The sequence below is a fragment of the Carassius auratus genome, chromosome 48 (assembly GCF_003368295.1).
Source record: "Carassius auratus strain Wakin chromosome 48, ASM336829v1, whole genome shotgun sequence".
In the NCBI taxonomy this organism is placed as follows: Eukaryota; Metazoa; Chordata; class Actinopteri; order Cypriniformes; family Cyprinidae; genus Carassius; species Carassius auratus.
This window is the reverse complement of record NC_039290.1, coordinates 6,409,139-6,422,026: the sequence shown is the minus strand read 5'-3', so window position 1 is coordinate 6,422,026 and position 12,888 is coordinate 6,409,139. Positions and strand designations below refer to the sequence as shown.

Below are 12,888 nucleotides of genomic sequence, written 5' to 3'. Positions count from 1 at the left end.
TTTTGCGCAGAGCGGAGGTGCATGAACACATTCAGCGGTCTCATTATCTCTGCCGTGAAAACATTGTTGTGTTCATCTGTGTCGAGCGAATTCTAACGTTACCGATCGATTTTAGTCAATAAACGAACAATGAGCAATCATCCGGTGACTAGCAGATGAGCCAAATCTGATCGTCGCTGAGAGAAAGAGGCGAAATTTCCGCTATTTTGTCAGGTGAGTGAACTGAAAGACATTCGGGCAATACGCAGCAAAATCAACAAACATATTAATATTTATTCAAGAAATCCAAATGATGATGTTAATATGTCGTTTCACTTGTTCGTAGTTTATAATTCGATCATTTGGAAGGGTTTAGTGACTGTGTTTAAATGTGAAATAAGGCTGATTTTGCTGTGTTTTGGTGAGGGGTGTTGTCCTGTCTACAGGCCTCAGTCTGATCGGTCATGATCTGATCTCAACATCAACACATACAAAGCCTCAAAAAACCCTTTCATTAATTGTGTGTAATTAGATAATTTATTAATATGATACTTACAAGTGTAAAAGGTAGATTTGTGTAATTCTTGCTTGAGTTGTTGAGGAATTTGGGCCTGTAATTCAATATGAAAACACATTTATCAGTTTAACTGCTCAATGTCACCCAGTTTATTTAGTCTCAATATGTACATGTAACGTTATTAGTAATATATTGTTTTATTTTACTTTTAATTGATTTTCTTTCTTTCTGACCTTTTTTTGCTTTCGTTGATGTTACATTTTAATTAGGGCCCGAGCACCGATGGTGTGAGGACCCTCTTGGAATTGCTCCGTTTATTATTATTATTATTATTATTATTATACTTCTCCAAAATGAATCGCATTTTTGAGGGCCTAAACATACTCAAAAAGTCATGAAACTTTGCACACACCTCAGAACTGGCGAAAATTTACATCTGATATGGGTTTCAGAAGTGGGTGTGGCAAAATGGCTCGACAGCGCCACCTATACACGTTCAACGGTGTGCGCCTCGAGCTATGTTTCACGTACATGTATGAAAATCGGTACACATGTGTAACTCTCCAGTACCTACAAAAAAGTCTCTTAGAGCAAAATTCTAAACCCAACAGGAAGTCGGTTATTTTTAATATTATGAGCAAATTTTGTGTCATTTTTGCCATTTCCATGCGTTGTATTTTAACGAACTCCTCCAAGAGACTTATTCAGATCAACACCAAGTTTGGTATGCCTAATCTAAAGGCCTTTGCGATGTTAAATTGCGAAGCTTTTGAGTTTTCGTTAATGGTCGTGTCCGTGGCGGCCTGGCGAATTTCGATGATTCGCCATGAAACAGGAAGTTGCTATAACTCAGACATACAATGACCAATCTGCCCCAAACTTCACATGTTTGATGAGTCTCCTGACCTGAACAGATTGACATGCCCATATTCAGTTATAGTCATAGCGCCAACTATTGGCAACAGGAAGTGACATATTTTACACTGCGATGAAGTACTCCTAGAAATTTTATGACATCAATGTATTTTTTGTGGTCAGTCTAATCTAAAGGCCTGTGCGATGTTAAGTTTTGAAGATCTTGAGTTTTCGTTAAAAGGCGTGTCCATGGCGCCGTCACGAAGTTCGATGTCTCGCCATGGGAATAAAAGATGTTATAACTCAGGCATAAAATGTCCGATCTTCCCCAAACTTCACATGTGTGATAAGAGTCCTGGCCTGAACACATCTGAAGGCCAAAATTCCATCAGGTGTGGCAAAATGGCTCGATAGCGCCACCTATACATTTTCAACAGAGTGCGCCTCGAGCTATGTTTCACGTACATGTACAAAAATCGGTAAACACATGTAACACACCAATACCTACAAAAAAGTCTCTTGGTACGAAATCCGAATCCCAACAGGAAGTCGGTTATTTAGAATTTTCTCTGCAAAATTGGCGTTGTTTTTGCCATTTTCAGGGGTTGTACTTTAACGAACTCCTCCTAGAGATTTATTCAGATCAACACCAAACCTGGTCAGTGTAATCTTAAGCCCTTTGCGATGTTAAATTGCGAAGATCTTTAGATTTCGTTAAAGGGCGTGTCCATGGCGGCCTGACAAATTTCGATGTTTCGCCATGAAAAAGGAAGTTGCTGTAACTCAGTCATACAATGTCCAATCTGCCCCAAACTTCACATGTTAGATAAAACTTCTGCCCTCAACAGATCTACATGCCCACATTCAGTTATAGTCCTAGCGCCACCTATTGGCAACAGGAAGTGACATGTTTTATGCTGCGACAAACTACTCCTATAATTTTTTTGAGATTAACATATATTTTGTGGTCAGTCTAATCTAAAGGCCTGTGCAATGTTAACTTTTGGAGATCTTGAGTTTTTGTTAAAGGGCGTTTCCATGGCGCCATGACAAAATTTGATGTCTTGCCACAGCAAGAGAAGTTGTTGTAACTCAAGCATAAAATGTTCAATCTTCCCCAAACTTCACATGTTTGATAAGAGTCCTGGCCTGAACACATCTGAAGGCCAATATTCCATTATAATGATAGCGCCACCTGCTGGCAACGGTAAGATTGGCACATATATGGGATATACTTTGATATATTCCACTTATATTTAGGACATTAAATGCATATTTCTCAACGTTCACCTTTTTACTAAAGCCACACGATGGCGGTGAGCCCGGGTGCGAGGGCCCGTTCATCGCTGCTTGCAGCTTTAATTATTTTTATTATTTAATGTTTTAATTATTTAATTATGTTGTTGGTTTAAACCTTTACAAAACTTTAGTATAATGTTTGTTAAATGTAGCATTATTTATGGCTACTATTTATTTAAATATTTGTAAATGCATAATTTATCAAAAACAAAAATGTTTTATTTATTTATTATTTAATTTATCTTTTTTTTTCAGTCGGTATGATTTCTTTTTGTAAATACATTTAAAATTGTATTGATGGTTAAATATTAATCTTTAATACCAATCTTGTAATTTAGATGTTTCCAACCAGTCAGACAATTTAGTTTAACATTTGTTAGCAAAAATAACCGATTCTTTATGGCTGGTATTCCTATAAATGTTCGCAAATAAATTTTATATGTTATTATTGTTCTTTATTATCTTGTCTCAGTGTGTTTAACCTTAACTAATATAACATAAAAGTAATGTGATATTCTATTGTATTCTGTACCTGCATCATACAATGTCCCGTAAATATTTTGGATGTAAAGGATTTGGGTCATGATATATTTAGATCATTTCTGCGTCTGATTTGGGCCGCTTGTATTATGAGTATGCACAGGCTGTCCTATCAAGTCAGATATTTATGTAGGAGTCAGATTTATAGATATGTGATGGTACAAAGATTTTAAGTGTAAATGAAGAGATCAACCTAGTTCTTCCTCTCATTCGTTGTGCTGCTGGTCTCACTTTGAATCTGCTTTCAGATATTAACAGCAATTTTTATTTTATGTGTTGAACAAGGCTTTGGTTTTATGTTGACCGATAATACATGAATAGCTCTCTTTCTTGTTGAAGTGGAGTAATATTGTCAGATGAGAGACTGGGAAAGCAAGAGCATTAATCATACAGAGCAATAGTGAACAAAGAACTGAAGCAAGCACTGTTTACTCGTGACTTCTGTCGATTTGAGCAATTTAGTTTGGTAAACAGTGCCCCAGTTGTTACATCTGCGTATGCACCGCTGACTTTAGCTTGTGTAGGCAGCACATTTCTCCAAACTTGTTTTTCCGTTAAAATAATTGTATTTTCTTTTCTACACAGGATGGCTAACTGCGGCGAGGTTAATCTTTCTATGGACTCCCTGACCACTGGCAAGAAGGTGAGTGGGGAGTCTGTGACGGAGGGAAGTCCATCCTCTTCGTCTCCTTCGCTGCCCATTCCGGAGTGTGCAATCTGCCTGCAATCCTGCGTCCACCCTGTACGCCTGCCATGTGGCCATATTTTCTGCTTCCTGTGTGTGAAAGGAGCTTCCTGGCACAGCAAACGCTGCGCCCTATGTAGAGGGGAGGTGCCCGAGGACTTCCTGGAGCGTCCCACTTTGCTCTCGCCCGAAGAGCTGAAGGCTTCGGCGACAGGTGGACGCGGTACAGGGACTGGTGGCCACGCGTGGTACTACGAGGGGCGTAACGGATGGTGGCAGTACGACGAGCGGACTAGCCGAGAGCTAGAGGACGCCTTCAACAAGGGCAAGAAGAGCGCCGAGATGCTGATCGCTGGCTTCCTGTATGTGGCCGACTTGGAGAACATGGTGCAGTACAGGAGGAACGAACACGGCCGCAGGCGTAGGATGAAGAGGGATGTGGTGGACATCCCTAAGAAAGGTGTGGCCGGATTAAGACTCGATCCAGATCCCAACCCCAGTCCTGCAGCGGGAACAGCTCCTGCCGTTGCTGATTTAAACGCAAGCATTGACGGCGCCACAGCTGAGCGAGAGAGTTCAGCAGATGGAGCGGACACTGGAGTCAGCGGAGGACGTCCTCAAGGCATCTTTGCTTCTGCTCCCGTAAGGCCGCCAACTGTCTTGGGCGGTCACCTGACCAGCCCTGCTTCCTCCAGCGATATTCAGCTTGTACAGGCTCTCTCCCATCTCAATATGAACGCCGCTGAGCAAGAACCAGAAGAGGAAGACGCAGACGACTCGGCCGCTCCGGACCAATCGAGGTACGAATCCGAGTCTGGTACGAGCGAGGATGAAGATGAACAGGCAGGGGACGAAGGTGAAGATGAGCACACAGAAGGCTCCCAGGGTAGGCACAGACTGCATCAGTTGGACAGACCGCCCCCTGGTGGTGGCCCTGCGCATAGCAGCGATCGCTCGGGGTGCCCCGACGGTCAGTGCACTGTTACAAAGGTCTGACCGCAGCACATCTACAGAACTCCTACCCAACTCCCACAACCGCTGGGTATTTCTAACCAATCTCTGGAATGCAAAAAATGAAACAAGTAAACCATTCAAATCACTGAAATATGGTCTTGGATAAGGTTAAAGGCTAGGGACGGATGGTTTTAGTGTAAGAATAGTGCTTGTCTCTTTCAGTCTGTACCAGGGCTGTATTCTTTAATGGATATTAAAGGCAAAACTACAATAAAGATTCGTTTATGATGCCTAGGATACTGTAAATTGGTCAAGCCATTACACTTTCATTTGCATTCTTGTAATAGAAAATAAAAATTCAGAGAAAAAAACTTTTAACATTTAAAAATAAAATAAGAGGATAAAATATTAATTTGCACAAGCCTATTTTGAACTTTATGACCATTGGTATTTTTATGTTTCCATAACAGGTTTGCACATTTCATCCTAAATTCTCATTACTCGAATGCATTTGTTTTATTAGCTATTAATCTCAATGCTGATTTTCACTCATTTCTTATTACTGTGATACTGAGATTTGTGTAAAAATAGTATTTATTATATTTCATTAATGAGAATTTAGTGGGGAAGTTTGCTTAAGTGTGCACAATGCAAAGAAATCTTGATTTACAATACGGACTTTTAATACAGTATTTTTTCTTCTTCTTTGATTTTGAGGTGAAATTTGACCCAAACATGTTCTTGAACTTCCTGTTTTCCTGTCCTGAGATTTCATTACATTTAGCATGGCTCAACACCATTATGCGGTGGTTATGGAGTCATCACTAATGAAGTTACTTTTCATAAGAATATGCCATATCAGCTTTTACCCTGAGGCGTCTGCAGTGCCATTGCTAAAATAAAAAAAATTACATCTCTTGGTAGGAATTCCATATACATTGTGTCTTTACTAGTTTTATTGTTTTGATTATCACGATTATGCTGTAGATCAAAATGCCTGACTATATTTTGCAAACAGTATTTTCATGGAAATGTAAAACATTTTGTAATGCACCACCTAGTACAGAGCCTTCTAGATCTTCAACAAGTGGTAAGAACGCTTCAGGTTGTTTTTGGTGAAATGACGAGCATTAGATGCAAAACCAGCATAATTTCAAATGCAAAACCTAACAAGAAAATAATTTATTGTCGTTTTGCCAAGGAATTCCTCTTTAACACGCTCTAGTCATTAGAAAACCTTCAGGCATCTTAAATTTACTACTTCTAGTGTTTCATGGTGTGAGGTTTAAAACACTTTAATGGCGTGTGTGCGCATTTGTGTTTATTTTAAGCAACTTGTCTTTTATTCTTCGGTCTCATCTTGGTGTGCTTTATCAGTTTCGTGGCTTTGCACGTGTTTCTGTGAATAAGGATGGAGCCCTGGACTACGGCGCTGTGAACTCTGGGAAAGGCGAGTTTTATCAGATATTGCAGTTTGTAGTTTTAAAGTAGTCCTAAGACTGCAGCACACCGAGTGAGCGAGGGGTTTTCAAGCATAGCTGTCCAATTTGAAGTTAAAATTTTAAGGTTATTTTCAGTCCTGATAATTCTCATTTCAGGTTCTTTGTTGTCAACAGATTAAAATTAAAATAACTTCTTTTTGCTGTATTTTTGTTTTAAATGTGTTGTTTTGTTACCAGGTTTACCTGAGAAATAAAGTGTCGTCTGTTACCTGTCTGAGATCAAACTGTCCTGATGTATATTTCTCAATTAAAGAAGGTTTACTTTAAAGTATATTTATTATTATTTTTTTATTATTATTATTGTTCCACCTAGTATTATGTATGGTCTTAACATGCTAAAACTATAATTGGCCACTAACGCTCAGTTTTAGAAATCGGCTGCAAAACTGTCAGGATTTCAAAATTGTGTTTCATTACAGCATACAGTTAAAATAACTGATTTGCAGATGTGAAACTCACATTCTGAATAAGTTTTTTTTTTCTAATACAGTTTGAACCCAAGATGCTATTAAAACATCTATAGTTCTTATGGGAGTAGTTCTTTCTGAAAGGTTCTCACAGACTTTGATTATTTTTTGCAGTGAACCGATAAAAATATTGCGCATACTGACTTCCAGAAACTGCGTAAAGCAAGCTGATTGGATTGGAGATTTGTAAGAAAGTTCTTGCTGTTTTTGTGTGCAATATGCAGATGATACTGAAACTAGTTGGTGGCAATCTACAGTCTGGGTAAGATTTACACAAAGACCTTAGGCTCAAGTTTTATTATTCCAATACTGTGTCTTAAAGTGTAAGATAAACTTACTGATGCTGTATGTAAAAATATCTTACTTTAATAAGAAATTGCATAAGTTTACAGCTTAAATGTAATAGTTAAAGGAATAGTTAACTTAAAAATGAAAATGTACTCACCTTCAGGCCATCCAACTGTTTGTTTCTTCATCAGAACAGATTTGGACAAATGTAGCATTGTATAATTTGGTCACGAATGGATCCTGAATGAGAGTCCAAACAGCTGATAAAAGCATCACATGAATGCAAGTAATCCACACCACTCCAGTCCATCAGTTAATGTCTTGTGAAGTCAAAAGCTGTGAAATTGTTTTTAAATACGTAATTAAGAAATTTTAAAAATTCTATTCAAAATAGCAGTAAATAATCCATAATAACACTTGAAATGGGGAAATAGTCCATTGACACTGATATTTTTGTTAGATGACGACACTCTTGTCTGCAATGGATCCATTGGTGAGTAAGCAATGTAATGCTTAAATTTTTCTAAATCTGTTCCAGTGAAGAAACAGACTTATCTGCATTTTGGATAACCTGAGTGTGAGTTAATTTTAAGAAAATATAAATTTAGGGTGAACTATTCCTATAAATTATGTAATGTTTACAATTTTTGGGGTCTATATCCTTTAACTTTCACCATTCATTGGTTTGTAAATTGTGAGGACAAGTTTCAGGCCATAAAAGTCCAATTTGAATTTCATTGGGTCTTCAAACTAGTTGTGTAACTTATGTAATAGAACATCGTTTGCAAGACAAAGTATGGATACGTGGGATTGTGCGAAATATAGTGACATAGAATATATCCATGACAGTCTCAGTGAATCATATTATGGTAAGGATTTAGTTCTAGACTTCAGACATTGCGGAGTCCAAGATGCATGAACCCAGGCGTCTCCCAGGACAGACCCCTGCGGCACCCCGGGAAACTTGTTCAACTGTATGCAGTGACCCAAATGGCACAACCTTCCTCTTGTCTGCCAGACAGACATCTATCATTGCATCTCTATCCCACCACTACAGGGGGGATGGATTGATGGATCTACAGTAGCATCTTGCTCCTTGAATAGCAAATGGACAGTTTGTATAGATCGTGTTAACCTTCATAGCTTCAACCATACTTGTCAACCTGATATTTCAGGATGTGCTTTGGGCCTTTATGGGCTTACTTTAGGGATTGAAAATGTATTTATTGTGTGTGTGTGGATGTGGGTGTGTATTTGTTTCTGGCTGATGGTATTTAGCGAACATGTTGGCTCTGTGTCTGAGATGATCTCATTCAGTTATGTCTGTGTAATCATTAATAACTTTCATACGACACCTCACTATGCTGATGACATCTCAGCTCATTTTCTGCTGTGCTCTGGTCACGGCGCCGGCAAGTATGCATGGGTCATTCCCCGAGATCAGATCACAGTCTGCTTTTTAACCAGTCATCGGCTTTAAAGGCACAATATCCAGAACGTATGTACGTTTTTATTATACAGTAAAAACACTATTTCAGTTGTTTGTTGTACTTTCCATTTCTTTGTAATTATTTGTTTGACTTACCAGCAAGTTCTGAGTAAATAAATTGTTTCACCACCCAATTTTTTGTATATGTATATTAACAGTGTGCATTAGAGTGTATGCTGCTAAAGCGTGTAGCATCTCCAAACAGAATAATAATCTCTGTTTTCAAACAGGTTTCCCGACTGCCATGTTGTAGTGTCAGGGTGGTTTTACTGATTATTGATCTCAATATAAACCTCTAACTTGTTTTGCATTAGCTCATAGGTGGAAGAATCTTTTAATATTTAACCAAATTATAAATATTATTGATTGCTGCTGTAAGGATGTTCTGGTCTCCTGTGCTGATATTCCTCTGGTCTGAGGGACAGTATCAGGTGATCATTTTCTCTCTGACACCAGCGGCAGAGTTCACATTTCCAAGTCTCAGAGTGACTGAGAGTGTGATTTTCTCACCCTCTTGAGTTGCTCTATTCTTCACTGTCTCTTTACGTGTACTCAGGCAGCAGCTTTTACGCTCAGTAGATCTTTAGTCTTATATATAATATTTTGTTAAGTTTAGTGCTAATGTAAACGATTTCATAACTTATGTATATACTGTAAAGGGATAATCTACTAAAAGAAAAATTCTTCCTAACCACTAAGAGTTTCTTTCTTCTCTTGAACACAAAAGAAGATATTTTGAAGAATGTGGGTAACCAAACTATAATGAAAAAAATAAAAAAATAAATAAAAGACTGTTTAAGACAATGGAGACCATAAAGTTTATGGTCACCCACTTTCTCAAAGATATCTTATTTTGTGTTCAGAAGAAGAAATACATTATTACTGGTTTAGAACAACAAATTAATAACATTCTCCCCAAAATCACTTACACATAAAATGTGACATATGCTTAATCTGAATCGCCATAGCAACAGCTGCCAGTCTAAACCTATCAGAGGCTGTCATTCTAACAATCCAGTTGTCAGCACGGATGGCTTTCAGGATTGACTATCAGGTCTGTATTATACACAAGACTGAGCTATATCTGATGTGTGGACAGTCCTTTGGATATGACCATGCAATCAGCAACCTCTTTTAACCTGTCTGTGGTGTAGCACTATATAGAAGTGTCTAAAATGCCTGTCATTAGAGGTTGAAAGATATATATATTTTTTTTATACTGACAGCTGTCTCTCTCAACATTTAAGGACGAGCTGTATTATTATTATTATTTTTTTTTTTATGTGCAATGCCATGCTACCCAAATTTACCTTCTAAAGCTGAGTTCAAATGACTTTTTTATTGTGAAACGTGAAGCTCATTTCAGACCATCCCACAGTTTATATAAAGAACATGTATATTTTAATGTTTTTGAAAGTCTCTTTTAAATACCAAGGCTGCATTTATTTGATCAAAAAGGTATTGTCCAAGTGACCATTGTTGTACTTTTTTTCTGAGAGTGTACTGATGTGTAAATGGTGGCAGCGAATAATGAACATAAAGTGTTTCAATAACAGAATGGTGCATTGTCTAAAATGGCACCAATTTAACTGCAATTTAACAGGTTTCATGTGTGAAATTTGATATTTTTTGTGGTAATCATACGTGCATCATACGTGCAATAGATGCCAATAAAACTTGTTTGGAACCCAACTTTATTCAGTTTAAGATCCTTATTGATATGTAAAGATCACTGAACCACTTCAAATGTCATTGTGAAAGTGACTCAAGGGTGGATGTGAAAATGGGCTGATCCTAGATCTCTTGGTTCTAGTTTGGCTCAAAATGCGAGGAACAAGCAGATCATTGTCAGATGATGGAGATAATGGCCTGCAAAGTGTTGATTCATTTCCTAAGTTGTGCCAAGTCATGCACAAACTAACTGTTCGTTTCTCGTTAGTCTCCCAAATTGTCCCATTCTGACCTGTCCTCCCCCAGTATCTCACAGACGTCATGTGGAGGTCTCAATATGGACCGTCTATCCACAGCTGTCAGTCAAATACAAACTATTTCTATTAGATACCAGGACAGCCGGCCTTTAATATCTACATCTAATCTATTTTGCTCTTTGTATACTTCTTAGTACTTCCTGTTGTGTTTAACACCACAGTGTGTTCAACTTATTAACAATGGGGTCAAATGATCTGTCCTTTCCACTGTTTAAAGACTCATTACTCATGAGTATCTCCTTTCAAAGGGATGTTTTGTGACCTTTCTCTATTTTAGAAAACAGGACAGATATTCCCATGATCCCATAAGACCTGAGATCACAGTCCCAAGCAGTTGGATGGAAGTCTCGAAAGTCGTGAGGTGTCCATGATGCTTGTCTTCATAAGTCATAATCAGCATTGTCACTTGATCTTTTTCCACCCACTCTCTGACTCTTACAGTTAAATGAGTGATACTTGCTACTGTCCATGTAATGCTGTTATGTGATTTATCTTACTACAAGCCAAGAATAGCATAATATTTGAACTAATTTATTGTTAATGCATTAGTTATCAGGAACAAATGATGATCAACAATATGTTTCCCTGCATTAATGAATCTAGGTTAAAGTTACGTTATAATATTATACTAAATACACCATTAATATAATAGTATAAACTGAACAATTGAAATCTTGTGATCTTCTTGGCAAACATTCCCATTCAGTAAAAAATAGCCAACAGATTGCCAAATCTAAAATGGTGACAAATCGCCATGAGTTTGTTTTGATGAATTAATGCTTTTGTAGTACATTATATGAATGAGATCTAACACTTTATTTTTATAATCAGATTTTAATTTTATTTAATTTTACAATTAATTTTTATAATAATGATCATATTTCACAATATTTATTAATAATAATAAGAATGATTTCCTTAATTGTATCTCTATCACACAGACACACTTTCTGTTTGACTCTGTTGTGTCTCTCTCTGTTTTATTGGATGTCTATTTCAGTGCTGAGGAGGGATGTATTCCTGCTGTGTGTGTGTGTGTGAGTATACAGTGTGACCTTAAACTGCAGGTCAGAAGGGGCAGGGTGTCAGCATGAGGTACACATGTGCCCATGCCACAGTCATGCTATTCTGTCATTTAGCCCACACCCATAATGCTCTTGACATGTTATTATCAGCTATTATAGCAATTAATGACCCTCTGGAGCCTTGTGGCTCTGACTGGCATTTGCCAGCAACTGTGGCTGTCATGTGTTTTGGGATTGGGAATTGCAACCAGCAGATAATATAATATTTCTCTGCTGATAATATTATGATCTCCGAGTATTATTTATATTATATTAGAATTATAGATATACTACATGGTCAGTGCATACAGAATTTATGCATACCTAATTTCACAGCGTTTGATGCATTTTTTATTTTTATTTTTTGATTGCGTAGGTGTTTGTCTACAGTGGCTTCAACAAATATTTCAACTTTACTTTAAAATGCATACATGCCACTGCATCAAATTAAACAGTTAAACCAAATAGTATTTATTTTAACTAATTATTGTACTAGTTGTAATCATACATACGACTGCCTTTTCCCAGGTATTTTTGTCTTTCATGATCTCAAGAGATTTTCCTTTACGCTGGACTGATCAGAGTTTACTGATGACATTGCTGCTGGAAAAGTGTCAGGTCAGTAATCTGAGGAATAGATCTGGAAATGACATGCTCAGGGTGTTTTTGGTGGTCTACTGTGTGCTCTTGACATTCAATCTTGCTTATAACGTGTTGTTTTAGAGATTTTTGCTAAGATACAAACAGTCTTGATTCTAATGCTAAAGACTTTCAAAGTTGTTTAACACCAACACTTTTTGCAGGACAAAATTTATATTTTTTATTTATATTACAAGAACCTGTTGCATTATAGCTTCTAGGAGTGCTATAGTGTGCAACAGCATAAACCATTGTCAGTTTGTTTGTTCAGTTCAATTTTTGTCATGCATCAACAGTTTTCTGAGAGAGTTTATTACTGTATGTAACTGTCAACATATTCTGGATTAATCTGCAAATTTATGTAGAGTGCTTTACTGTCTTAATGTTCTCAGACTTACTGTACATAAAAGTCATTACACTTGAACTGAATGACTACAATAAGTACTGTATATGGATAATATTCATCAACTCAATTATCCAAACAGAGATCCTTATATACCTCATATACATATACCTCCATACAAGCATGTACAGTTGTGTTCCAGGATGCAACAAAACAAAATTGGGTTTCAGGATGCAACAAAACGTGAAATCAAATTTGCATAACTAGCTTGGGCTGATT

General features: G+C 37.4%; 1 protein-coding gene across 1 annotated transcript; it reads left to right on the top strand.

Annotated features, from left to right (window-relative positions):
- LOC113065654 (E3 ubiquitin-protein ligase rnf146-like) lies at positions 1–6,548 on the top strand. The gene is made up of 2 exons (XM_026237098.1): positions 1–213; positions 3,776–6,548. The coding sequence occupies exon 2, from the start codon at positions 3,777–3,779 to the stop codon at positions 4,869–4,871; it is 1,095 nt and encodes a 364-aa protein (XP_026092883.1). The 5' UTR covers positions 1–213; position 3,776; the 3' UTR covers positions 4,872–6,548.
- Positions 6,549–12,888: the final 6,340 nt, after the last annotated feature.

Bases quoted from the DNA above. Each gene is read 5' to 3' on its own strand.
- LOC113065654 (XM_026237098.1), top strand. From the start codon at position 3,777: ATGGCTAACTGCGGCGAGGTTAATCTTTCTATGGACTCCCTGACCACT.